This window comes from Dermacentor albipictus, chromosome 6 (assembly GCF_038994185.2).
Source record: "Dermacentor albipictus isolate Rhodes 1998 colony chromosome 6, USDA_Dalb.pri_finalv2, whole genome shotgun sequence".
NCBI classification, from domain to species: domain Eukaryota; kingdom Metazoa; phylum Arthropoda; class Arachnida; order Ixodida; family Ixodidae; genus Dermacentor; species Dermacentor albipictus.
Genome location: NC_091826.1, coordinates 46,887,173 through 46,913,978, shown reverse-complemented (window position 1 = coordinate 46,913,978; position 26,806 = coordinate 46,887,173). Strand labels below are relative to the sequence as shown.

The 26,806-nt window shown below is 48.5% G+C and overlaps 1 protein-coding gene across 1 annotated transcript; it reads left to right on the top strand.

The window, feature by feature from the left end:
- On the top strand, positions 1-26,221 carry LOC139061036 (EEF1AKMT4-ECE2 readthrough transcript protein-like). The gene is made up of 8 exons (XM_070540471.1): positions 1-317; positions 6,341-6,631; positions 7,893-8,198; positions 11,941-12,203; positions 15,529-15,811; positions 20,452-20,709; positions 23,562-23,878; positions 25,818-26,221. The coding sequence occupies exons 1-8, from the start codon at positions 39-41 to the stop codon at positions 26,131-26,133; spliced, it is 2,313 nt and encodes a 770-aa protein (XP_070396572.1). The 5' UTR covers positions 1-38; the 3' UTR covers positions 26,134-26,221.
- Positions 26,222-26,806: the final 585 nt, after the last annotated feature.

Genomic DNA, 26,806 nt, shown 5'->3' with positions numbered 1-26,806 from the left:
GGAAGAAGAAGAAGAAGCGCGAGAACCAAGAAGACGCCATGTCGGACGATCTCCGCAAGTCCAACAAGAAGCGCTCGAAAGAGTCCGGGAAAAAGACACGGGCGGCGGCGCGTTCTCGGCCTTCGCTCGGTAAGTCCCTGAGCAAGCCGTCCTTGGCTGCGCGACAAAAGTTGACGTCGCCGGGTGGGGCTCCCGCCAAAACAAAGGACCGTCCCACAACGACCACCGTCGGCACCACCGCCGCTACCACGGCTGGCAAAAAGACCAAGGCTAAGCGCTCCAAGCACGGGCAGCGAGGGATCGAAAGACTGAGTGGGGTAAGCGATGCTTCAGAGACGGCCCATATTCCGGCGCGTCATAAAAAAGTAACGGTTCCGGCGCGGAACCCTTGAGAGACAAGCAATGGACCCTTAAGTAACAATAGACGTGAGTGGAGTAATGAATGGTCGTCGTGCACCCGGCTGAGAGTGACGTCACGAAAGCTGAGTGGAATAATTTGGAGGATGCATCGCCTTTACGACTGCAACACGATAGCATTCAAAGAGCCCTAAAGATTCTCACGCTTCCCGGAAACTGCAGCTTATGTAACCGTAATATGCACCGGAAAAAGCTGACGGTGAGCGCTGTGCACGAAGGCGAGCTTTATGGTTCTTTTGTTGATGATGTGCAAGGAACCAAAGGGCTGCGTCACTCCTGCTATGCTCTCGGACAAATTTTCTTGGCTATGAAACGAAAGTTCCGGGGGCGGAGCTTCTGCACGAGAGCATTTGTATGCAGCGTAGTCCGGGCGCACTCGGCACCCGTTTCGGTTTTGCCAACCTCGCACAACCACTTTAGTGAGGGAAGATGCAGTTAACTCAGCGTGAATCAATGTTTATTCACATGCGATATGTACCAAGTTGTGAACAGTGAACATCGCAGCCTGCGTCCGAGCTCCCATGCAGCCGTATGGCGTCGGTTAGGGCTTGGACCCGCAGCCGACGCAGGCGTTGGTAAAGCGCCGGCGCAGCAGTCAGCTCGCTCGCTCACTCGTTTGTACCTAGATTTCGAAGTTTGCGATTTCCAGATGGGCTCGCTTGGTTTCCGCGCAGATGCTGCAAACACTTTATTTTATGCGAAGCATATTACTAGAGCTCAACCCAGCTCCTCAGGCGCGGCGGTGTCGCCTTCAATACCACGTGACACCGTGACGTCACGACAGAGGAGAAACGGGGCTCCAACTCGCGCCGTCGCTCGAGAGCTCAACCCAGCTCCTCAGGCGCGGCAGTGTCGCCTTCAATACCACGTGACACCGTGACGTCACGACAGAGGAGAAACGGGGCTCTAACTCGCGCCGTCGCTCGCGGCGTCGCCCCCCGCATCGGACGCGGTGAGCATCGAGCAACGCAGCGTTCGGCGCGACAACGATTTATTCATGAAGTGCAACGCCGCAGACACCGACACCGACGACACCGGCTTTTCTGCGACACGAGCTCCTTAACGCTGTCGCGTTAAAATAAAGGCTAGTATGCTTCGCATCCTGGACGTAACGTAAGCTAAGCCACAGCCATTGTTTTTATGCGTTGCATATTGCAATCACTCAGTTCAGCCCTTGGGCGCGGCCGTGCAGCCACCATTGACTTTAAGCGCAACCACGTGACGTGACGTCACGACAGCCGGAGGAAAAGCTGGGCCCCAACTCGCGCGGTCGCGCACGGCCACAGCTTTTATTGGTGTGATCCAGCGGTCTTTTGTTGGCGAAATTGGTGAACGGCCTCTCTGGGGAGTTGATTGATGGTACAGCAGGCGACAAACACTCACCAGAAGACACATGTGCCATTTCGCGTTTGGTGAATGTGCAAAACGTGCAATGGCTTCGGGTTAGACAAAGGTCGAAAGAGCAATATAAAGATACAATAAAATACCAATAGCTGACTGGTTAAGGTTACGCATCGTTTAAAACTAGGTACTGTACAAAACAAAAATAATATTGTTTTCAATTTGCCAAGTAAGAAAACGCCAGCAAAACTGCGGGACTACTTCTTGCGCTTAGTTTCCGTAGCCTTCGGTTCATAGCCAAGAAAAGTTGTCCGCGACTATAAGAAAGACCTCAAACAGCAGCTGGAAAACGCTCCGCGTTAAGAGGGGTTTGTGTTTGAGTTTCCGCGTAACATAATTGTGTTTTCACGTATATTCGAATTACAATCCGTCTCTATCGCGTCTGTAGGTGGAGTGTAAGTTATACTTTTTCTACATGTTTTATCCTGAGAAAGTCAATTAGTTGCGTAATTTCTCTGCGCCACATGGAGGGCTTGTCTGGTTGCGTATGCGTGGTTTGAAATTCGTTTGGCCAATGCGCTCTCGCTTATTAATCATGCTTATTACCTACTTGCTTATTAAGGCTCGGACTGCCTTGACGCACAAGAGGTCAAGGCATACAACCGCGGATACAACCAAAGCCATGCGCGGGGCAGTGCGACCACACGAGGGTGCGCCACCACCGTTTCCGCCTCTGGGTTCCACTGAGCCAAAAAAAAAAAAAAACCCGTAGATCGAGTGGCACACACGGTCGAATCGAGCAACCTTAGGAGCATGCATCATAACTTAATGGATAGCCTTCCGCTTAAATCATCAAAAATCACGGCAGGACGAGCCCCCACTTCGAGAAACTTCTTGCTCAAGCGGTGCAGCTCCCGGGTGAGATGGAACCAGACCTCGTTCCGTGTTTTCGCGAGGCTTTCGTGAAGGCCCGGCACCCGATCCCCGAAAAGTGAATCACAGCGTGCCAACCGAACTTGGTATGAGCACTCGGCGAGAACAAGCACGAACTGGTTGATCGCCTGATTAGGCAAAGGGTCCAAAAATGGAACTGTCTCATAAGGAACGCCTGGGAGCCTAAAGAGACTAGCAGTCCTTTGGAGAAGAGCTGCTGTAAGCAAACACTGCGTAAAGATATGAGCCGAGTCCTCACGACCGCCACAAAAGGGGCACACTCCACGAGCCGGGATGGCTGTGATGCGCCGGTAACTCAACGGAAGGCATCCTCGCGCCAGGCGGTAGATTAACGTAGCTCGCCTAGCGTCGAGGAAACCGGACGTAATGAGCTTCCAGTTTGCCCTCTGCATGGACAGATCGTGCCTTTGGCAATGCGGGGGGAGACCAGGTTTGTGCCCTGTAAAACCGACTTGGCTGTTTGTGTGTGGAGTGCAGTTCCTCAGTTGTGCTGCACCACAACAGCCCCCTTGTCCGGGAAGGACCGTTGGCCCGAACCAAGTGCCCCCGCCCAGTCAGCCCGGGTTGAAGGGGAGCACCGGAGTCAATGTATCGAATGATGGTTTGGGTGACGAGTACATGTAAGCTGTGGGACGCAGCGCCTCCGGGTGCCAAGTTCTCTTCCCATCTGACAACGGTGCTGATTAACGCTCTCGCATTTATCAGCAAGGTCCGGTAGATAAGTCACACACCACAACGTGACAAAATGGTGAGTGTAGTATAAGCAACGCTGCAGTTAGCGCCGTTCGGCCACTTGGCTTGGCCGAACGGCGCTAACTGGCGGGGATGGGACGCGTCGGCGACGACGTTCCACGTGCGTGCGTGACGCATTTTCTATGCTGATCTCAGACAGCAGACCCCGGCTTGTGGCGTTGCGGCGGATAACAGCGTTTTCGTTGCACGCGGCGGGCCGCACATTTTTTTAAGGGAACAGGGTAGGCAAATTTTCCGAAAAAAAATCGATTTTTTGTTTTTGTGTAATTTAAAATCTCTGTTCTTTCCTTAACATGACCCAGCGTTTTATTTGCGCTTGCGCGAAATATTTACCTCAAAATAAACATTTTTCGAAACTTAGGCAGCATCCAGCCACGCCCCCTTTGACACATGCTCGGGATCTTTGCCTCTCCTAAACGGCAAAAAAAAATTTTTTTTCATCGCCTATTTTTTGTCACGTTTAGCGGAATGGCTGTCACTCATGTGGAAGCAGTGAAAACCTAGCTAGCATATTTCACTTAGCCAAACGAATCCTAAGATGCAGCTGGGTTAATCGCAACGCGGGGCGTTTTGCTCGTGCTTTGGCGTGTTTTCGCGGAGAATCGAATTTATTTATACTTTGGTGCTGGTTATTTAGCGGTAATGCAATGACGAAGCCAAAGGAGTGCTTTAAAAACGTATCTTTCATGGAAACCGGCATAAGTCAGCCTCCAATGACGCCAATTCTCCGCAACACAAACCAGGAGTGGGCGCCGCGGCCACCAGGTGAGCGTCTGCATCGAAGCTTTCGCACTCGGCGGAACGCTCTAAGCAGAACGCGGGTGTTTTAGCAGCTCTCGAAGCCTGAGCTTCTCCAGAAATGTCTCCATGGAAAAACTCAGAACACCAATGAGGCGTTCAACAAGGTTGTATGGGAGCGCGCTCCGAAGAATATCTTTCTTGGCCTAAAGACGCTGAAAATAGCGACAATGGATGCTGTGCTAAGTTTTAATGACCGCAGCATTGCTCTAGCCGACATTTTGAGGTCATTCGGAGTTTCTCCAGGACGGTTCACAGTCCAGTGGTTGCGCGAAGTTAACCGGCGGCGACTGTACTTTGCAGGGAGGGCTGCACCACTGGTAACTAAGGAGGCCCGGAAAACAAGGCAGCTAGCACAGAAAAGAAGTGTTGACGATGGAGGGGACTACCAGGCTGGTGGCTAATGAAAAAATGCGCCAGAATTTTTTTCTACAGTCCTATATTGCAATGAAGCTCTTTCTTCCACTTCAAAGCCAATTATCTCAAAACACCAAATTTTGCTGCATTTGACCCTTTTTTTCAGAAACTACAAGCGCTAGGGTGATAACATTTTCCAGATATTGAGCAAACATTACAGAAAGTCTACTGAACCAGGATTTTAAATTTTCTTGTAGGGGATGTTTGTTTACAGGCTATTTACTGCAGATTTTGGCTTTAAAATTTGGTGGGTCCAGTAAAAAAATGAAAACAAAAAAATCTAATCTCCAAAAAGAAATAATCCTGGTTCAGTAACACTACCTAACATTGCTGATTACAATGCCACCAAGATTATAGTTCTAACCCCAGCAGATCACGAGAAAAAGGGTCACGAACATAGCCCAAAATGCATGGCTAGAATAGGACCTACCCTGTCCCCTAAAATATCTATCCAGCGGCCGTAGCTGGGTATAGGCAAGCCACAGAGCAGTACGTCGGGAAAAGGAGCATGTTTTTTTTTATATATATACCAGAACTTACACCGATTAGGTGCAAGCAACGGTTGAATGACAGGCCAGGGACCATGACATATCGAATATGAAGTTGCACAAGGTGCTGTCAGTTAAAGTGAACGCTCGAAGATGTATAGATGGACCAAAAGAGGAACACTAATGCAGATTAAGTTGATAAGTATTACAAGAAAAAATTCCTAGAATAAGTTCCTGGCACGAAAGAAAGATGAACATATAGAGGCAAGCAGACAAAGTTTACTCGACTGTGACATTTCTACAAGAAAAAAAAATATCTACCAGACATCTTCGAGCATTCCTCGTGCACAAAAGAACTTCCTCGCACCCGACCTTCTTCCACCAGACCTCGTCGAAATGAAGCGTGACTTCCTAATTCGCCATAACTCCAGTAACGGTAATGCAATGTGTCGCCTGGCCGCAGCACCAATCTACTATATATTACGCCACTTTTCCTTCTTGGTCACGGCCATCTCGGAATGCACATGCGACCACCCGCGTGGCTATTTTGGATATTCTAAAGCAGCCCCAATAATGTAGTGAAATGATGTGGAAAACACACCTTTTCGCTCAAAATTTGCGGTAGTCGTAGCAGCTTAGAGAAGTATAAAACAAACCCGCCGTGGTTGCTCAGTGGCTAGGGTGTTAGGCTGCTGAGCATGAGGTTGCAGGATCGAATGCGAAAACACCCGTGTACTTAGATTTAGGTGCACGTTAAAGAACCCTAGGTGGTCAAAATTTCCGGAGTCCCCCACTACGGCGTTCCTCATAATCAGAAAGTGGTTTTGGCACGTAAAACCCTATATATTAAAAAAGTATGAAACAATGTACCTTATGTACAAACACAGCACAGCTAGCGACGTTTCTACATCTTGGCTGCTAGGGGAAGCGCTTGAGCTACGTAAAGGGAATTGCACCAGGAATCACCTGTAAATGGTTCCTGCTACAGTGGTTCCTCACAGTGTGCGTGTATATACGCACACTGGGACAGCCGGGAACTTCTGTTTCTAGGCCATAAGAACAGCCTATGAGGATGGCAGACGGCACGCTCGTGATTTCGAAGACAGCGTAAAATCTCGCTGTGAATCCGTGCCCCGTGAGTCACGACAGACTGGCCGTCGCACTCGCCGCAGGTCGACCTGTCGGCGCTGGGCATCCGCGATCCGGTCGAAGAGGCCCATCGCCGTGAGCGCCAACGAACCTTCCGTGCCTGCCTCGTCATCGGCGCAGCTGTCGCGGTCGCTGTCACTGTCCTCCTGGGCGTCGCCTCGATGTTGGCCTGGCGTTACCGCGCTCAACCTTCCGCGCACAGTTCGGCATGCCCGACTGCGGCGTGCGCCGAGTACGCGGCCATTTTAACCAACGCCATCGACGAGAGGAACAGGCCGTGTGACAACTACTACCAACACATCTGCAGCATCGAGGTATGGGTTCTCCTCACCAGTATGTACGAAGCAACAAACTTTCGTAAGCATGGGGACGAGCAGTGCGCGCTAATTGCACGGACATGCAGAGGCACACGTAAAGAAATAGCGGGCGCAGTTTCGTTGCGATAGCAATTACACAGACACTCGGTGCGCATCCACGCCGTCGGCGTCCTCCGCGCTGTCGCCGTTGTCGTGCTGTCCGGTGAAGGTACACGGGGTGGTCACGCGCGGAGTGTTAGTCTTCAGAGACGCAAGGCGCGTTTGCATGCAAAAATGACGAAGCGAATCGAACGTACCGTCAACGCTACGATCAGTCGCCTCGACGGCAGAGGAAGGCCAACTTTCTCTCTTCCGCTGCTGGCACGCGTATATGTTCTGGCAAACGTGAAACGAACGTCATCTAATATTTCTTTTTCACTGGGCGCTCAATTAAGCCTACCGTTTTCCGTTGGTCTCACCTCGTGCGCCATCGATGTGCGACACCTGCGGTGCCAATGCAGTCCCTGCCTTGCCCGCGTTTTGTGACGCCTGGTAGCGGTGAGGGTGTTGTTCCTGCCGTCCAGCAGTGGCATCCATGTGTGCGACGTGGCGCCAACGTGTCGCACCCGTGTATAGTTAGAACAGCGTCTGATGAATTCAAGCGCAACGCTACCTCGGTATGCAGCAGTCACTGCCTCGCCCTTCGGGTAATATTGAAAACTGCTCCCGTGTTCGTATTCACATAAATAATTAGTTAATTATAATTAATAAATTTACAATAGGGTATAATAGGCTAGGATGGCAGTAACCAGTACCTTCGAAACCATTACCTTCGAGTGAAGTGATTGTAGCATGGGCTAACGTAGTAACATGCCCATAGGCTTACATTTCTTTCTTTTTCTTCTTTTTGCGGGCGACCCAAGCAAAAAATTTGCTTGGCTGCGTATGCCTTTTATTTGGTTACATTAAAGTGATTTTACAGCCAAGCTCTTTATGGCTAGTTCCCCCGGAATCGTTTCCGGGTGTGGACACAAAACTCCATACGTGGGCAGGTCCAGAAGATAGTGCAATACTGGGATGAGCCACGGCAGAGGTGACGCAGGCGTTAAGCACTCCCCATACGTGGGCCGATACCGAAGATAGTGCAATGCTGGGCCTGTCCACGGCACAGGCGCATTCCGCCATTAAGGAGCCCACATATACACAGCTCCGCGTGTCATCGTTCTTCACAGAGTGGAAGGGCACTGAGTTTTTTTTTTCTTATCTCCTACGTTTGCAGATGAGCCGGCTCAAGAACGACATCAGCACGGTGTACCGTATCCGGCGCGACTCTTTCAATAATGTAACGACCAGGCTGCGGAATATGAGTGTGCCGGATCAAGAGCAGTCGCCGCTGCAGAAAGCGGCCGCCTATTTGCAGGTTTGCGAGAGCGTAATCCGCGGCAGCAACGTCCAGGAGGTGAGGGAGGCCCTCAAAAAAGGCGGCATCACGTGGCCAGACCACGTGGATCCTTCAGCCAGTCTCATCGACGGGATCTTCTACATGTCGGCGAAACTGCACACAACGGTCCTCATTCGCGTAGAGGTACGGCGGTATACGGAAACGTATACGGAATACCGTGATATTGAACGAACCAGAGCTCAAGCTGAACATAACGAAAGATGGATTATGGAGAACACATCTTTAAGTCACTATTGCAGGTTTTCTATGAAACAGGCCTACATATTTATATTTCTGGTTCCGTACGGACGTTGTGCCGCGAGGCAACCCAAACGGGAAAACGAAAATGCTCTACAAAAAAAGTTGACTCGCCATCCCGGCCCTGCGAAAGCGAATGTCCCGCGACGCTGTGGAAAACCGCCTCCACAACTGCTGATGGGGGCATCTATAAATTCGATAGCATTATGTGGCCCATGAAGTGAAACACTGGGCGTTAACATCCGGTGGTGAGGTGACGTTTCACGTGATGACGTAACGTGATTACGTCATCACGACACACTGACTTGACGACGTCACACCATAGGGGGCGTGATGAGCCTCACGTCAAACGTTACATTAGGTACAAATGGCATCGTCACGTGACGATATCGCCTGATGATTTCATCACAGCATACGTGACGTCACGCAGTGACGTCATCGTCAAGAGATGGTGTCACCTGTTGACATCATGTGCTACCTCTTGGATGAGCCGCACACATTGCGCTTCGCGCTTCTTTGCACTGTCTGCGTTATAGGCCGAATTTTTTGTGCGAGCACGTGGCAAAGAAAAATCCCGACCAACCACAGGCTGAAAGCTTCGCTCTAAAATGTAAGCCCATCGCCCCTTACAATATCGGCTTAGCCAGGTCCAATCAGTTATATCGAGAGCGCCGATTCGGTGCTTGTGTACATCAGTTCCCGTGCACCTGACTATGCAAGGCTACGCGATGGATAAACAGACAGGAGCAGATTGGCTTGCACGAAAAAATGAAAAAAGGTAAGCCTATAGGCCACTACAATGTTGGTTTTCTCAGGATGAATCTCTTCTCTGGAAAGTACCGGCTCGTTGCATACATCACTCCTACTGCTCGTGTCCCCGCTTATTCACGCGATGAATGAAGGAATTCGAGAAGCTTGGGTAACCCGGAAAAATGAAAATAAAATAAAAGAAAGGTAAGCCAACGGCTTGATACCATGATAGTCCAGCCCGGCACAATCACTTCTCTCGAAGGCACTGGTTTCCTGCTTATCATTTTCTGTGCCCATGCCGGCACCTATTTACGCAAAGAATAAATGCATACGTGCAGATTGGCTTGCACGGAAAGATTAAAACGCTATTGACATTAGAATAGTAGAATTTTGCGCCACTTGGTGATGCATATTTCACTATGGTGGGAATCAAGAGACGAGACCAAGGCAAGGCGAGATATTTACTGTGAGGTCTCAGCCCACCTTTTCGTTCGCTAGCTGCTTCTCCATTTTTTAGATAATCTTCGACTAATGCGGTTTGATGTCTTTGTCAAATGCGGTTTGACAGCTGACAAGAGGCGGAATTCATCACTGCGAATCACTGCAAGTAGCGGGGCACTAAAAACGTTCAGGTTTTTTACCTACGTTTACTGTCTTATCATTTAAGTCTTTCATCGCTGGTGATCTGCTTTTTGCTTTTACCACTTGTACAACAAAGCATGCAGCTGAACCAACCTTTTGACACAGATCACTGTCCTCATCCCAGGAGGAACTGATTTCCTACGCAACGCGTTATTTACACGTAGTTCACTCTCCCCCAATATATATGGGGGAGGAGGAGTAGGATATGACGATGCGTAGAGTAAGGTATAAAGGAAAGTGATAACCGCAAAAATATGGGGGGGGGGCAGGGGGGGGAGGGTTGTAGGCGAAGCCAAAATGGAAAACAGCGCCGCGAAACGCTAGCTGTCAAGAGAGAAGAATGCGAAAACGCTGTCCTCACCAGCGGTAACGTCACACAAGGATAACCGCACAGTGGGGGTTTGCGAATTACTACCCCACGACAGTAACGGAGGGGTATACTCGAAAGCAATTCGTTACTTCTCCGAACATAAATGAACCCTAAACAGATACCACAAGCGGAACAGACTGGCCTGGCAGTTGCAGTACCTCTGCAGATATTTTCTGCAAATATTCACACAATGCTCATCTTCACTAGCAATTCCTTTTCAGGACTGATGCGTTCATCTTCCCGCGTTTTTTTTCTCTCTTTTTTTGGTGAAGACAATATATGCGTGATGTGACGTAAGGCGGTGTTCTAGCTTATAAGCATCTTGCTAGCGTGTACGGTTCCTCAGCGTCTGCGGCCACTATGAAGCTCGGCGCTTCCTTGTTGCAGATGCTTGGAGAAGGTGGTATGGCCAATCCAAAGTTACAAAAAATCATCCTAGCAATAACGCGATAAGTGGCCGTTGATAAAAGAAACATTGCAATGTGCCGGTTCCATTCGTCGGCCAAGTTCAGGCGCAGCGCAAAGTCGAGGATATAACTACTGAGCTCCGGGGTTTGTCTGAAATATCCTCGATTCTGACGCATGGCGCGATCTCTGGTGTTCTGGTGCAGTTCCCGCCTAATTCAGGTTCTGAAAGCTGCAGCGTCTGTTACAGCTTGTTCCGTCGGTACAGTAACTGGTTACATGTAATTGATTACTGGAAAAAAAAAGAGAAAGAACTCATCAGCGCTTTCACTCTGCGAAGAAGGACGATCGAGCAGCGAAGCTGTGGTACTTTTTGCCTCAATCGACGCATCAGCGTGTGTCTGTATATTTGTACACATATATTACAAAGTTGCCTAGGCGACTATGACGCAACCACAACAAACAACGCCCACTCGTGTCAACAGTGTGCATAGGACGCAGGTGGCCGTTAAACTGATCCTCGATGAGAGCTACGATACACGTTGACTGGAGCGCAGTCCAAAGGAGTGCACGAAATAATATATTTGTTTGTAATTAGCGATTGAGCATAATTCTTACATAATTAGCTGAATTAAACTTGCAAGGGCTTGAGTTTTATTCTAGCATACAAAGACGGGGCTGTCCGTTTCCTTCCCGTAGAAGTCCGTGTATTGATGGCAAAACGCGAATTGCACAATATTTACAACTTCACTGTGAACTAGGCGATTAGCAAAAGCAGATGAAACTCCTGCGCATTGTTAGAGTCTTCTTAGCGGCTAATTTTCATATAATTTGTTTCGCGATAGTATCCATAAAACAAGAGTTACAGCCATTTCTTACAACCATACTCCCTGCGTAGTCGGACATGTATTGCAAGCAGACCGGAACTCTCCAGCGTTTACAACTTCACTGTGAACTAACTTCTTTATGACAAATAAATGAAACAGCGTAATGATAGATTCGTCTGAGCGGCCAATATCAGTTAAATTTTTTCGAGATACTTAGATTAGATTGAGAGCCAGAAAGCATTCGCGAGGAACTGGAGACGAAATTTTTTGTTTTTTTGTTTGTTTCGACGCGATCGTTGTAGGCGGACATCGACCAACACCACATTGTAGCTACATACAGCTTCGCTGTTAAATTTATACGGTAACCGCGAGCGTTATCGATTAAACGAAGTATTCGTTAATTTGCAAAATTAGCGAGAAATGTAATGGATTACAATTAATTGTTTAATGTAATTCCTCACGTAGAAGTCTGCCTTAAAGGCTTGAAAAGAAAAGCGCACTATCGTAATTTTGCAAGTCTTCTATTGGCTAATTGAGCCTAAATTATCATATTTCCTATTATTCTAAATTAGACTAAATTATTATCGCTATTCATCGTCGCTTCAACATTTCTCGCCGATGGTGTCACGTGCAGGTGAGTGTCAGCAACAACGCCAGAGAGTCGCCCGCTGTCACCTTCAGCTTGGACAAGGAGTTCATAACCACACTTGAGATGCTGAAGCGGCACAGGATGACGAAGCGAATCCTGGGCCACTTCAAGCTGACGTACGCCACCTTTGCGTCTACACCGGAGCTGGCCAAGGACAAGGGGCGCTCCGATCAGCTCTTCAAAGACCTCATGGAAATGAGCAGCAAATTTGGGGCCTCCACGTCCTACGAGAACACCATGGCCGACAGGTATGGTGAACATTGCACCCCCCTTCTGAAAGCTTCAAAGCCAAGCTGGCATCGCACACAGCGTAAATGTTGAATAGGGGAAACTACGCATGGGTGAATCTCTTGCGTGTAACAATGATAATCGGTGGTTTAACAAGGATAATCAGTGATAAGCGCCCCGTGGATCAGTGAGAATTCTTCAGCAATTTTGACGTGTAACGGTGCACATGACTCATAATTAGCGGGCTTGACTGCGCGTGGAAGCATTCTGCACCCACAGTCACAGGCTTACCCATGTGATGAGAGTAGAATATTTCCAGGCGTTGGATGGAAGTCGATTGATGCTATACGCTGGTAATCAAAGATTGTTAAGAGAGCTCGGCATGTTTTGTGCAATGAAGAAAGCGGCTCCACGCCCATGAACTGAAGTATATACGCACTTCGACGCACGGGCATTGGTTGACCATTCCCGGACTATCTATAGTTTCGTAATCACTACGTGGCCCCGAAGTATTATGTATTATGCACGGACCCAAGGTAACCTTTCCATGCAAATGAGGGGGGGGGGTATCTTTACTAGTACAAATAGACATAACGTCTACCATTCGCCATAAAGACGCGTAAACCCGCCAAAGAGAAATGAAATAAGTCGCATCTCACAGTTAGGCCTGCGAGATACAACTATCCTTTAATTGCCAAACAAGGAACCACATCAAATGGACTCGCGCAGGAAAGAAGGGCAGGCAGAACGCTGCCAAGAACAAGTAAACAAGCAAAAATGTAAAATGAAAAATTTCAGTAGTAGAATACAACTTAAAAAAAAAACAGCAGTTAGCAACCGAGGCACAGGGACCGCGCGGGGTTGTGTTACTCTGCCAGTCAATCACAGAAGCAAACAAAATCATCGTTATACGGCCTTTTCAAAATGGCGTCACACTCTTGAAAAATTCGGAGTGTCCACTGTTCTTGAAGTGTCTTTTCATCGGCCGAAGCACTGAGCCGTACAACAGACATGTACGAGGTGCATGGAGTCTGAGCATTGCACTCTTGAAAAGTATATGGTACAGTTCATTTAACTGCTTAGCCCGTTTTACTCATGAAACTTCACTGCCAATTGAAGTGCAAATTGACAATATATATTTGTAGCGAAGCAACCATTCTACTTCAGTTCAATAACAAATTAGGCTTTCGCCATACCGCTATAATTAGCGAAAGAAAACGCACAAAATTACGTGGTAATCATTTTTGTTCTGCGGTTACCGCCTTATTTGGGTAACAAGAAAATATGAAGTACGAATTACTTGCAGCCTCGCGGAGGAACAGTGATTGGCGGTTATGAGAGCATGGACAGGGCTTCAAAGCAGGCTTAAATTGTGTCCGACTATAGTAGCGTTTATTGAAGTAGCTCTGGATGAATAGTAGAGAAACATATATTTGCCGAACAATCCCAGTTCTTTTCGATCCTTCGTTTACTATTCTCTCAAGCGCCAAAACTTACGTATTGTTATTTGGAAAGTTGAGTAACGATACGTGGCCGCCAGTCCCGCGGAACCGCATAGCGCGCAGGATGCTGTGGTTCTAGACGCGCTGCGCCCACCGCGAGGAGTTACAAAAACACGCACATAACCACAGCAAAGAAGTGGCTATACGTCAGGTGGTTCGACTCATAATTGTAGATGCGTCACTCAAAACACACGGAATTATTCTGCACTTCCGGCGGTGTTTTGCCTACTTGCTTTTTAAGTAAAAAGATGTTGATCCATAAATATTCCCAAGAATAATGGTTAAATTTGTTGATTTTTACTTTTCCTTCCTGTTTGGCTGTTGCCTTGGCTCTCTCCCTAAGTAGATGACTTATTTTCTCAAAACCTTGCGACTCTTGTTTCCAATTACTAATTTTGCGCGAAACGTGCTGTACAATTGGGAAAAACCAGACGAGTTGACAGGTGAAAGGCATATTGCCTATGGGTTTAAGAGTTATTTCAGGGTTTTATTATGGACGCTGTTTCGCATAAATTTGCGCGTATATAACCCATATCGCGTGTATATGGTTCCGGAGATCTGCCAGTTGAAGCTAGCGAGTGGTCAAGGCATATCGACTTGGAACGAATTGATAGGATGGCACCGGTTTCGACATAAGCACTGTCAAACTTGCGGTAAAAATGCACAGTTGCACTTTTTCGAGAAAACGCTGTTTTGTGCATTTTAGCGCAAGAGTAAATAGAACCCCAATCCATTTTGTCGGACGGTTGGAATTATAATATCTCGAAACTGGTTTAATCCTGAGACTTCTTTCCAAGTGGGCACGCCTTGTGACCTCACTGGCTAGCAAACATAAATGCGCAGCGTAATGTAAATAAATAAAAAAGTTCATTACTCCAATTACTCAAATTATTCAAATAAGCATCTTGAACTCTCGTAAAATAATGACTTCCTCCTCGAGTAATCTAGCTCAAGGGTTAGATTCGTGCTATCCGCCAAAGGCAATTTTCGAAAAATTCTAAAGAGACACTGAAGACTGCTTACGCGTGAGAACGCGAGAGCGGTGTACCGCTTGAAGACCTCGAAACATCATGAACGCGCTCATTATATAGGCTCCTAACGTGGCGCCACCTTTTCCCTGTAAGTTGCGCTGTCACGTGTTCAATGCTCCTGTGCGCACCTTTAGTCAGCCAAATGTTTAGACGTGACGTGTGCAATGACGCATGCATTTGGGGAACCTTTGATTGGCCAGAACCGCGAAGCCGAAAAGAAGGACAGCCGTGGCCTCGACGAAACGTACTCTTCTTGCACCGTGGAGACCAGGGTTCGATTCCCAACCAGATCAAAACGAAGCAAATTCTCTCTTCAAAGACAATATTTTACTTTTTTGCAAGAACCTCAGGATACATTCGACGTCAATCCTAGCACTTTCTGACATGTTTTTACACAGTGCTTCGTCGGCCATTTTCGGTACCATTTTTTTCCGTCACGCCCACTACGAAGGATTTTCGCCTAATGGGACGCATGATGCTTTCACTCCAAAACATTGTGCAGCTAAACACAGAACACCTGCTATATACTCTTTTCATATAGGTACTCTAAATAATGCGAGAACTTGGGCTTAGTAATATTGATTTAGCCCCTAATTGACCAATGCGCATCAAGATTACTCTGCATATTATATTCCTTGCATTCTGCCCGTTTTCGCGAAGTAAAAACGTCATGAGACATCTAGCTTTTTTTTAGAAAACCACGAAAGCTAGCATGTGTATCGTTCTCGAGCGTACCTAGTAGCCCTCTTTGACAGCCTCGCTGGTCAAAGAAAAAAAAAACACTAAAAAGGAAGCACGTGACATGGTCGCAGCATGCCCCTCGAGCTTCACCCACGCAACATCCCAACGGTGGCGCCGTCTACCGACTACGACACCTGGAACGCCGCGCTGCGCCGCCACTTCAACCAGTCTTTCGACAACATCCCGTCAGTGACCATCAAACGCCCGAAATACTTCAGGGCGGTGTTCATGCTGCACGCCGCGTTCGGGGATACCAAGATTTTGGACTTTTTCGGCTGGCTCTCCTTACAGTCGCTGATACACTTCACGAGCCCGAAGCTGCTCTCCAGTTACTACTACTCTTCCGAGGAGCAGGTAAGGAGTCGTGCTTTCCACACGCAATGACGTTGCGGAATTTCATCCCTGAGAACACATGCAAGGTTCGGAAATTATTTCGTGCCAAACAAAAAACGTTACATGGCATTCCGTAGCTGTGTTGTCTGGGTCACCAGTGTTTCGATGTCGGATTTAATCTCTGCTGTATTGAGCACTTATCGAGCACAAGCACTTATACGGGCACTCGAGGCACACTCGCGCCGTCGCCGTCGCCGTGATGTCCCGGTGTGGATGGTGCAAGTCGCCGCGTTTACGCGAGGCTCGAGCGCGGAGGTTTGCGAGGTCTCCTGAGACGCGAGGGCCGCGCAGTGTGTTTGTCTGCAAAACAATACCGCATTCACTAGAGGCGCTTTTTTCGCGCTTTGAACCATCGAACTCATGGCTGAGTGGTAGCATCTCCGTCTCACACTCCGGAGACCCTGATTCCATTCCCACCCAGCCCTTCTTCCAGGTTGTTTTATGCGAAGCATATTACTAGAGCTCAACCCAGCTGCTCAGGCGGGGCGGTGTCGCCTTCAATACCACGTGACACCGTGACATCACGACAGAGGAGAAACGGGGCTCCAACTCGCGCCATCGCTCGCGGCGTCGCGGCTGTATATAAGCAGCTGCGCTTGCCTCTGCTAGACACTCACGAGGTGAGATGCCTCCTGGAGACAGAGCTCCTCGTTGGAATGAGAAGCGAAGTTTGCGGCATGCTACAGAGACTCTTTCTAGGTGGCTTTGCTACGGCGCAGCGACTACGCGCCCCGCATCGGACGCGGTGAGCGTCGAGCAACGCAGCGTTCGGTGCGACAACGAAATGTGCGCCTGAGCAAGCGCCGCACGCATGAGCCGACGCCGACGACACCGGCTTTTCTGCGACAAGAGCTCCTTATCGCTGTCGCGTTAAAACAAAGGCTAGTATGCTTCGCATCGTGGGCTTAACCTTAGCTAAGCCACAGCCAGTTTTTTATTTATGTATCGCCTTACGGGATTTTTTGCTCACGGCCAACACCGCCAACAACAGCTTTTCTGCGACACGAGCTCCTTAACGCTGTCGCGTTAAAACGACGCACCCTAGTCACGGGCACGCGATCACGGTTTCGCTCAATAAGCTTGCCGCGGAGCTGCAGACCGGCGTTCTCCATTGCTCTACTGGCGGGAGCGTTTGCGAGTACAGCCACTTAGAGTTCCTGCTGTGCGGCGCTGCCCTTACAACACTGTGCATCATATACAGTTGTCTGACCGGAACGACTTCAAGCAGCAAACGCTGACGGTTGTTCTCTTTTCTCGTCTCGCAAACTGTTGAGGCGCGACGCCGTCAATGGCGCTGGGGTCGCTCTTCATCCAGCCACCGTTGTGAGGCACCTCATCTTCAAGCGTGTTCGTTCTTGTTCAGGCGCCTAATGTCCACGTGGTTGCTTTCGTGCTATCGCGCTAACGGATTTTGTGCGGATCAGAACCGTGAACGTCATTGGAGGGAAAGCGAGATGAATTGGCGCTACAAGAAATGCCGCGGAGCAGCACCGCCGTCTTGCAGCGACCGCGATCCAATCAAAACAGAAAACGCAGTGACTAGACAAGTATGAACGGGCGTCTGCAGCCGGCGTGAACAGTACGGCCGTGGTAAATGCGGCGGCGGAGACTGCCGCCTTGCGCTAAAAGTGGCGTCAGAGTAGACTTGCTGAGCGGGTGTGCGTCCGTGAGTATGCGTCCGAATTTGCTTTTACGTCATGCATCTGTAACCCTGCCGTACTGCTGCTACCCATTGACAGTGATTGCACAATGAAGTTCTCGAATGAATCTGACGCCTTGTGCAGACGTGCCCATGTTTTTCCGATAAGTACAGTTAAAACTCGATCTAACGAAACACGATTTTACGAAGTTCCCGATCTGACGATGAAATTTCCGTAACGCGGCAGTTGCCCATAGGGTTGAACGTTGTCATCAACTCGAATTAACGTATCTAACTTGGCCTAAGTCGATTTAACGAAGCTTTTTACTGTAATAGATGAGCAATAAAGAACGGCGATTTCTTTCGAATTTTGACGCATACGGGTTTTTTCTCGAACGTGGGCTTTAAAGCTAACGCGTTGGAACATCTAGGCGCCCTAGTCGCGGCCCTAGCTTTATTTTGATGAGACTGCATGCCACGCCCATGTGCGGAAATGCGGACTCAACACCGCCTCGGTAGAGGCGGTGGTGGTTGCTTTCGTTATGTCATGGTTTACGCCACAGGTCGCCCCATTAGGGGCAACTACGATGCAGCGATAGCCTTTTGGCGTGTAGCTACGTTACAATTTAAGATTTCGAAGCGCCGAAAAATGCTTTCCTCGAGTGTACAAACTTCCCGATTTAACGAAATAAATCGAGCGTGGTCATCACTTCATTAGATCGAGTTTCAACTGTACTCCGTCGAACTATAGCGTAGTCGCCAAGGGTGGATGCGAGGCGCCATCGCTTCTATGGCAAAACTGTCTGCGTGGTCACCTCGCGACGTAAGCCCGTAGCACGTACACGTCCTGTAAGTAGCGATGCTATATGCGTCACTCTAATGAGTGCTTCCATCGCGACGATCAGCTGTATGCGCGATCTTCTTCGCTTTTAAGAAACTTGCTTACCTTCGTGTCGCTTAGCAGCCGGAAAGAAATTACCACCACTGCCGGGAATCGAACCGCGGTCTATGCGTGGGAAATAAACTGTTCACCGCGCAGCTAATCTAGCAGCTGGTGTGTTGCTCGCCGCCGGGTGTCTCGGAGGCTCGTGCTGGCTTGGGTGTGAGTCGAGCCGGTCTCGCTATAGCTGCACATGGGGCATTTGGTGAGAGGGCCGAGCACAAATGTATACTCTTGCAAGCGCTCTTAGTCTTCGCACAGAGCTCAGAGATCGGAGGAACATTTAAGCGAAATGCCAAAATCTCTTTATAAACTGATAAAGTATTGTTTCAAAACGATGTGTTAGCCAATTTCTTGGTAGTAGGTTGCGTACTGGAAACGATAATAAATTGTCAAAGTTTTACTTTTGCTCGGTTTTTCCCGCCCACAAAAACCGGCGCCAGGTCAGTGTGACTTCACAAATTTTGAGGTATCTTTTTTTCGTATTTTGGCCATTGTGGCCGAAGTTTTTCAAACGTGAAACTTGCCGAATTCAGTCACCGAGCTCTTTGGATTGAAATGTAGTCCTCCATAATGATGAAAGATTAACTAGGCCAAAGCAGACATTGGCAGAATCCGTCACGTGACGGCGAGCTTGCGCTTGAAATTCAGGGCGGCGTCAGCACGAGTTCAATATATTTGCATGCTTTCTGCTTTGCGGAGCCTTTTCTCGTCATGGTAAGGGGTATTTTTTCTCGGGACTTCTTCTCACTTTGCTGTAGGGTAATATTCTGCTGCCCGTGGAATAATTTCCGGTTTACGCCCCTTCAACTACTCTGGAAAATAATGCAAGGCGAAGTGGAAAAAAACGTGACGGGAGGTTTTACTCGGTGTCCGAGATGTGTGCGATTTGTTAAATGTTCTCGTTGGCTAGGCGGAATTTTTTTCGGTTCGCTAAACAATCATTACCCGCCAGTGAACGTTGTTGGAGGACGCTGGTTAACGCTGACGGCTGGAGTGCCTCACTTTTTTTTTTGCGCGTAAGTTTCTTTTTTCTCTTTCGTTCACAGAGAAGCAGTACGTTCCGTCTGCATTGGGTAAACAAGCAATCGAGTGGTATTGTCGACTTGTCATTTCCTTTCCTGCAATTAACTACAGGGTTCAGACCATCATAACACCAGATGGAATAGTGGCGAATGTCCCCGCACCCCTAAAATTTAAGTTGCCGCAACAGTTGTTTCACCGAACCAGTTTCGACTGCCAACCAGGGGCTGTATCCATCATCACGTCATGAAACAGTGCCTCACTCTGTTCCTGTACTCGCTACAACGGGCGCGCGCGAAGGCATTAAGACAACCGCGCATCCCAATTATTTCTGCGCATTAGCACATTCTGCTGCGTCATGACGTCGGGGTTATTTTCGAAACGCCAGGCTTGGCGCTTCGAGATCAAATCTAGTAATACCAGTCCAAAATATCTCACGTCTTGCCCAAAGTTCGAGCTTGCTAAGTGTCCGTCCTTAGACGTACGAGAAGAGCGTGTTAAATGTACTTTACGACTACGGCACGCTAGTTGGCAAGAAGTAATGAGCGAATAAACTTCGTCGCGACAAAGCTACATTCCACAAAAAAGTTGAGGGAAGCGCTGGTGCCTACGCTGTGGCAGAATCGCGTAAATAAATTGTTCTCACGAAGCAGCTATATAACCGAATTTCATTGTCATTTCCAGAAGTAGGACCTGGCAGACAGAAAGCAGTATTACGCTTATACGCTTGTATGCAACATGACGCAGCATATTCACACTTTCACACATTTCCAGAGCAGCTATGTTGCCGGCTTTCGTTATCACTTCCAAAAGTAGGAACTGGCTGAAAAGAAACAGCATTGCTCTAATAACGCCTGTGTGCAACCTGACGCAGCGTATTCACATTTAAACGCGTTCGCAAAGCACGCTCGGCTGGGTCAATGGCCCCGAAAAATACAAACCTTAGCGAGTTAGCGGCACCTGTCGTTACAGTAAAGTCGAGCGCTCCGCAACTCGCAGGCCTTCACCGCGCACCGAAGCCACTGCCTTGCACAAACGCACGCGGCTTTCCGCTCCGCCCTCAACGCCCACATCTGGATGGTCGTGCCCAAGGCGACTCTACAGGACGTGCGCGAAACGGCGAACGACGTCTGGCGAGCCTTCGCGGAGCTGCTGGGCGAGGAAAACCGGACGCTGGTGGGCAGCAGCAAGCCGCCGCCCAAGGACCCGTACCAGGAGGCCCTCTTCTTGTACCGGTCGATGTCCAAGCCCGAGAAGGTGGGCGTTTTTATTTTTTGCAGTGATTTATTTTAGAATGTCGTCAGTGCGAATGCGCATTACCGATGGCACACGGACAAAAGAAAGCGCGAACGAAACAAGTGCAGTGAAACCTCGTTATAACGAAAAGAGATGTCAGGAAATAACGAATATAACGAAGTAACGATGAACCACAATACAGACGCATAGTGCAGTACGTGCGATATCGATATCAATAACGAAGTAACGCTACATTACGTTTCAATATTGTTGTAAGGAGGTTTTATTGTATAGCGTGTGCACAGCGAAACAGCTTACACAACCATACGCAATCTGAGTACAATTTTTGTGTTTTACGTGCCAAAACCACAACTTGTTTATGAGGCATTCCACCTCTTCCAACTACGGACTATGCTATTATCCTATTCAACTACGGACTATCCTATTTTTGACCACTTGCCGATCTTTAACGTGCTCCCACTTCATGGAACACGGGTAGTTCTTGCACTTCGCCCCCATCGAAATGCCGACTCCGCGGCGGGGATTCGATCCTATGGTCTTGCGCGCTTAGCAACGAAATAGAAGCTAATCCAACACCGTGGATAACACGAAACCTCAATACAACGTTGAAATCATACAACACATACAAAGTCATATATAATCAGTAGAAAAAATATTTCAAAAACGATGCCACTAGCTAGCTGTGGAAGGTGGTTCCGTGATATGCATGTGCTTTTGAGGCAGAAAACGTGGGAGTCCGTAACATTCTTCCGGGGACGAAAGAAGCTCTCCATTAAATGTTTTATTGCGCATGGCCTGTGATGCACAAATAAAGGACTAGTTGACAATTAGCGTAATTGATACGCTGTTTTATTCCAGATGCTGACGCCGGCCGTATCTAGTTTCCTTTATTCGATGCGCCTTTATCAGTCGGTTCATTACACTTCCCCCAGCGTTACATACCACATTGACGCAGGGCAAACTCTATTTTTTCTCTTGCCAAACTCAAGTACACTTTCGTTTGCTCTCCTTTTATCATCCTGTATTGGCTATTCAAGGCGACCAGGTTGTTCTTGTGATAAACAATTCCCGCTTCTTTCGGGCTGTTGGTGTTGAGTTCATCTGTCAATTACACATTGCATCGCGTTACTGGCCCATTAAACTTCCGCATTTTATTATGCCGCGCTTAGCAGTGAACTGCTTAAGCAACGAAGTCCACGTCTTAATCAAAAATGAATCATTGACAGCGGCCTAAAGTTCGAAGGCGGTGCTCATAATATTCACGGGAGAGATCTTCCAGCGGAGATTTCCGTTAGGCGATACATATCGGCACTGCTCTGCCGTACAGTCAACAAAAATATTGAAGATTTCTACCTTAAGTACTGGCGAGTTGCTGCTCATAGGAGTTGGCGGCAATCCTCAGAAGACTCTTCTTATAGGGTGCTCGAAGAAGTGCCAAGCACCCATTACCACACTTATGCGTGTGAAAATTTTTGGTTGTGACATTATGTTCTCGCCCACACCTCTATTATGAGATGCTACGAGCTAAATGAGTAATAGCTAGGCGTAACAGAGGGTGTGGAGTGAAACTTTAATACCCTCTGGGGTGTAATTGTAAACTCGGCGTGGAAATAGGCGAACCTTATCTGCTTTCGCTTGTGAATTTGCGTTATACAGGTTAGTGGCAAATATTACGAATAGCAGAACAAGCACGAGGCAAATTGAAATGCTCAATTTGTCCTTTTCTCGTCGAATCTAAGCACCTTCGCTATTCTCGGAGCAACGTGTACGGACGAGAAGAACTTCAGTTTGGCCTAGTTGGTGTTTACTGCATATCATATTGATGGCAAATAATGATGGGAACAGTGGAAGAGAAGACAAAAATACGACATGGGCGGTAACTTTCAACTGTCTTATTCACGGCAACCCATGGGCATATATAGACAAATAGAACATGCGCAGAACGCAGCTCCCAAGAACATTGATCAGCCCAGCGGGGCAACCGATTATCAAAAAAATCTATCTCCGATCGAAACAACCTAATGGAAGCGTCACTAACACAGTCTTGGTCTATCTTCTTTATGTGATATGCCTGCATCAGTTCGCGTGCAGTCTGGTCCTGGCTTCTCCCCGGAATCTTTATTTTTCTTTATTTGCGGTCACTATCATATGCGGAGAATGGACGGGATGTGAAAGAAAGGAAAGGTAAAGCGAAGACACGTCCCGTCTTTTCTCGCTCCACCGAGAGTGAGGTGGCTCAATCTCACACAGCGTTTAGTACCACCCTCTAACAGAGCCTTGCACAGTTCGGGGCACACTACGCCCCCCCGCCGTACTCGCCGCCTGTCTTGCGTGCCTACATATAGTATGACGCTGCGCGCGCTGCATACGGCCGTAATGATAACAGCATTTGTGTTACCAACACGACACGGCGTTTTGTGCAGGAACGTATAGCGAACGCAGAATTTTCCTGAAAGAAAGAGCAAACCAGGCACATTACGATAACTATTTGGGGACAAGATGCACTCTAAAAGGTGGCAAATTTTCTACGCCCTTAAAAAGATTCCTCCCTTTGGCGCTTATCTTGTGCCACAAGAATAATCGTGATCTATCTTTCCCGTACTTCCTTTCTTTAACACTGCGTTCCCGGTACTTTCAAGTCACGAAAAGCATGCGCATTTTTAGCGTGACGTATAGCATTGCGGAAAGAAAAGTAGCGAGCGCAGCGTTTTCAAAAACGAAAGCGCAAGCAATTGAGGCAGACGACGATTATTGTTGTAGGACAAATATGCACCTCAAAAGGTGAAACTGTTTCAAGAGCGCAGAGTGCGCTCCCTCTAGCCAACTAGCGTCTTCCACGTTCTCGACGACAGGTCAACGCCTTCTACGCATCCGTGCCCCCTATGAAAATGAAGCCGCTCTACAACTACGTGGCCGTCAAAGGCGCCATGCGTGGTCTCATGCGGGACCCGGAGTTCCGGTTCATGAACCAGGAGTGGAAGATCGAGGACTCCAGCACCCTGCGGGGGTACAGCCTGGTGCCGCCCGAGCTGGAGTTCCCGTGGCTGGGACCGGGAAGGCCTTACGCCCTCGCCCTGGCCGGACTGGGCGTCCGAATGGCGGCCACGCTCTACTTCCAATCGGTGGCGAGGCTGGCGAACGCCTCAGAGACTACAGCCGCCAATTTCAGGCAAGTAAAAAAAAAATGGCTGTGGCTTAGCTAAGGTTAAGCCCAGGATGCGAAGCATACTAGCCTTTATTTTAACGCGACAGCGTTAAGGAGCTCGCGTCGCAGAAAAGCCGGTGTCGTCGGTGTCCGTGTCTGCGGCGTTGCACTTCATGAATAAATCGTTGTCGCGCCGAACGCTGTGTTGCTCGACGCTCACCGCGTCCGATGCGGGGGCGACGCAGCGAGCGACGGCGGGAGTTCGAGCCCCGTTTCTCCTCTATCGTGACGTCACGGTGTCACGTGGTATCGAAGGCAACACCGCCGCGCCTGAGGAACTGGGTTGAGCTCTAGTAATATGCTTCGCATAAAAAGCGATGGAAATCATTTCAGTGTCCATTTATGCGGTTCATTGATTCCCCGTCGTACAGCTGGGAAGCGTTTAGCACTTCTGTGGCTGATGCCAACAGATAACGAAGCTACGGAAAAGCGCAGAAGAAAGGAAGTATTCGATATTTGAAGCATTCCAATAACAAAGAACAAATCGCAGATGATTAGGTTTAAGTACGTGACAAGGAAAATGAGAGTGAAAAAGAAAAGGCAACTTTCCAGTATGGAGGAGCAGGGTCCATGACCCCTCCTTGCGACGTGTGGCGCTGTCGTCGCATGCGATGCAGCTAAGATAGAGCTACCACGTGACGCCGTGAGATAACCCTATCGGATCAATGCTTCGTGGTTTGCATGTGCTCTGAAATTGTTAGACACGCTTAGTGTGAAGAATGTTTATATTAAACTTGAAAATGTGCACAGCTATGCAGGATCAGTGTATTGCTTCATGCCAGACTTTGGGAGTGCCGGCGAGAGATCTGACGATATTGTGTTGTTCGGAATTATAGGCTTGGATATGTAGGATGGTGTCTATCTTATCTTTTTTTCTCTTTAGTCTGTTAAACGTTCGACTAATACTGGAGTATTGTAGTATGCTTGCGTCCATTAACGAGCTCAATAATGTGGCGATGTTGTAAAATGTACATCGAAATGCAATGACACTTGCATTAAAAACATGATCATTACACTTCTCGGTCTCAACTGCAGAAGGGAGATAAATTACCCACCATTAGCAATTGCTGTGTGCGAAGTTATTACGCCTTAAGTTTTTCTGCCAGCACAAAAATGATCAATTTAAAACTGAACCTGACAAATACGCTCACAATTTTTAGAGTAACGAGACATGAGCGCATTGAACACTTATTCAAGTACAGATTTCTAAGCTAAGACAAACTTTTCTGACAGAAAGTCAGAAAACGGAATATGTTTCCACGTGAGCTTGTGAACTGTAGGTCTAATAACGTCTTGTCAAAAACGAAACGAAACGAAGGTCTATCTGAGAATGTTGACCAAGTAGAATAGAGCTGAAGGCAGCAATGGTTCCTTTTCTTAGCGCTAATAATTTTTCCGTACAGACGTCTATTGTATCCCTTCTACTGCTTATATATATGCGCTTCTTTCTTTTTCTAATTTTGACGGCTGATGGCGTGTCTTCTCACCCATTTTGGGCCCCCTCTGTAATTCCGAATTCTGGCCGAAAATGGCCCAATTTCGTCGAAAGACCCCAGTCGTCAACACATTTTACGTCCTCCGTCAGAATAAACTCGCTCCAGTTTGCGCTGCCCCGAGGGATTACCTGCGGCGCCATCGACCAGAAGCTCCGCAAAACACTGCAAAGGAATGCTGCAAAAATGAAACAGTACTAATGACAAGCTCAGCTCCTCCGTCCATGGAACGAAAGGGGCTAGTATTCACTAGGGTACGAACCCATCTTCCGAATCTTGCAATAGTCTCCGACTGAGGCTACAGCAGCAGCTGTAGAAGTGCGTAAATGATTATATAGGGGCGGGGGGGGGGGGCAATGCTCAAGACAGTGCTCGCGAACAAAAGAAATGTTCCGCAAATGCGGCCGCAGATGTCTGGCGCCCTCTGCCAAAGACGAAGACGGTGTCGGCGCGGACATTCCGGCCGCAGCCGCTGCTCTGCGCGTGGTCTGGAGAACCTGGGAGGCGGCGAGAAGGGCGAACGCGACCCCGGCGATCAACCTCGGACCCGTGCCCAGCGACGCCGCCGTGTTCGCCTTCCACTGCTGGTTCTCGTGCGGACTGCGACCCTACCACGAAATGATTTGCAACTTGCCCCTGATGCACTCTAGCGACTTCGCGCGCGTCTATGGTTGCGAGGAGGGTTCGAGGATGAACCCGAAAGCCAAGTGCGCGATCAGGGTGTAGCGCTTCGCGCGCGTAAACCTCTTCTAAAGGGTTTCCGCGCAGAGGCTGCATCCCAGCACACTGTAATAAATGTGTGCTTTATCGCGGATTTCGCTTTTTTTTCTGCGTCACTCAATCTGTTCCTCCATCTCTCCGTCAGTCAAGTCGGGCCAGGTCAGGTCCGGTCAAGCCAAGCCAAGTCCTGTCCTTTCTGTCGGTATAGTGATCATAAGTTCACGCATCAGGCTGGTGAGAAAAAGAGGTCCTGGGTTCAAATCCCGGCCACAGGGACCGCATTCTGGTGGCGTTGCAAATGCAAAATACTTGAGGCCCGTGTCTTGGGTACAGTGTACTCGTTTGTAGCAAGATATTCTGGTTGTAGCTGCAGACGTTCAGATGCGGACACCTCACAAGGAACACGACCGACTGCAATGTGTCACAACGTTCAGGACACATGTGAGCGCATCTTAGAGCTTCGCAATTTTTTCATTTATTTGTAGTATTGCACAAAAACCCTGCCGCAATCCGCTTGTATATTTGAAGAACTGCAGGTAGTTGGCTATCCCCGGGCGTTATGTTACGTCATCCCACGTGGTCAATGCTACGTAATCCCAGGTACAATCCTTTTATGTCATCCTCTCCGCTGCGCTTTTTTTCTTCTTTTTTCTGTCAGAAACGGCAAAGCATCAAGCGT

Excerpts from the sequence above, each read along its gene's own strand:
- LOC139061036 (XM_070540471.1), top strand. The coding sequence starts at position 39 with ATGTCGGACGATCTCCGCAAGTCCAACAAGAAGCGCTCGAAAGAGTCC. Across the intron at positions 15,812-20,451 it reads ACTACTCTTCCGAGGAGCAG|GCCTTCACCGCGCACCGAAG; the intron begins GTAAGGAGTCGT and ends CGCAACTCGCAG. Across the intron at positions 20,710-23,561 it reads CGATGTCCAAGCCCGAGAAG|GTCAACGCCTTCTACGCATC; the intron begins GTGGGCGTTTTT and ends TCTCGACGACAG.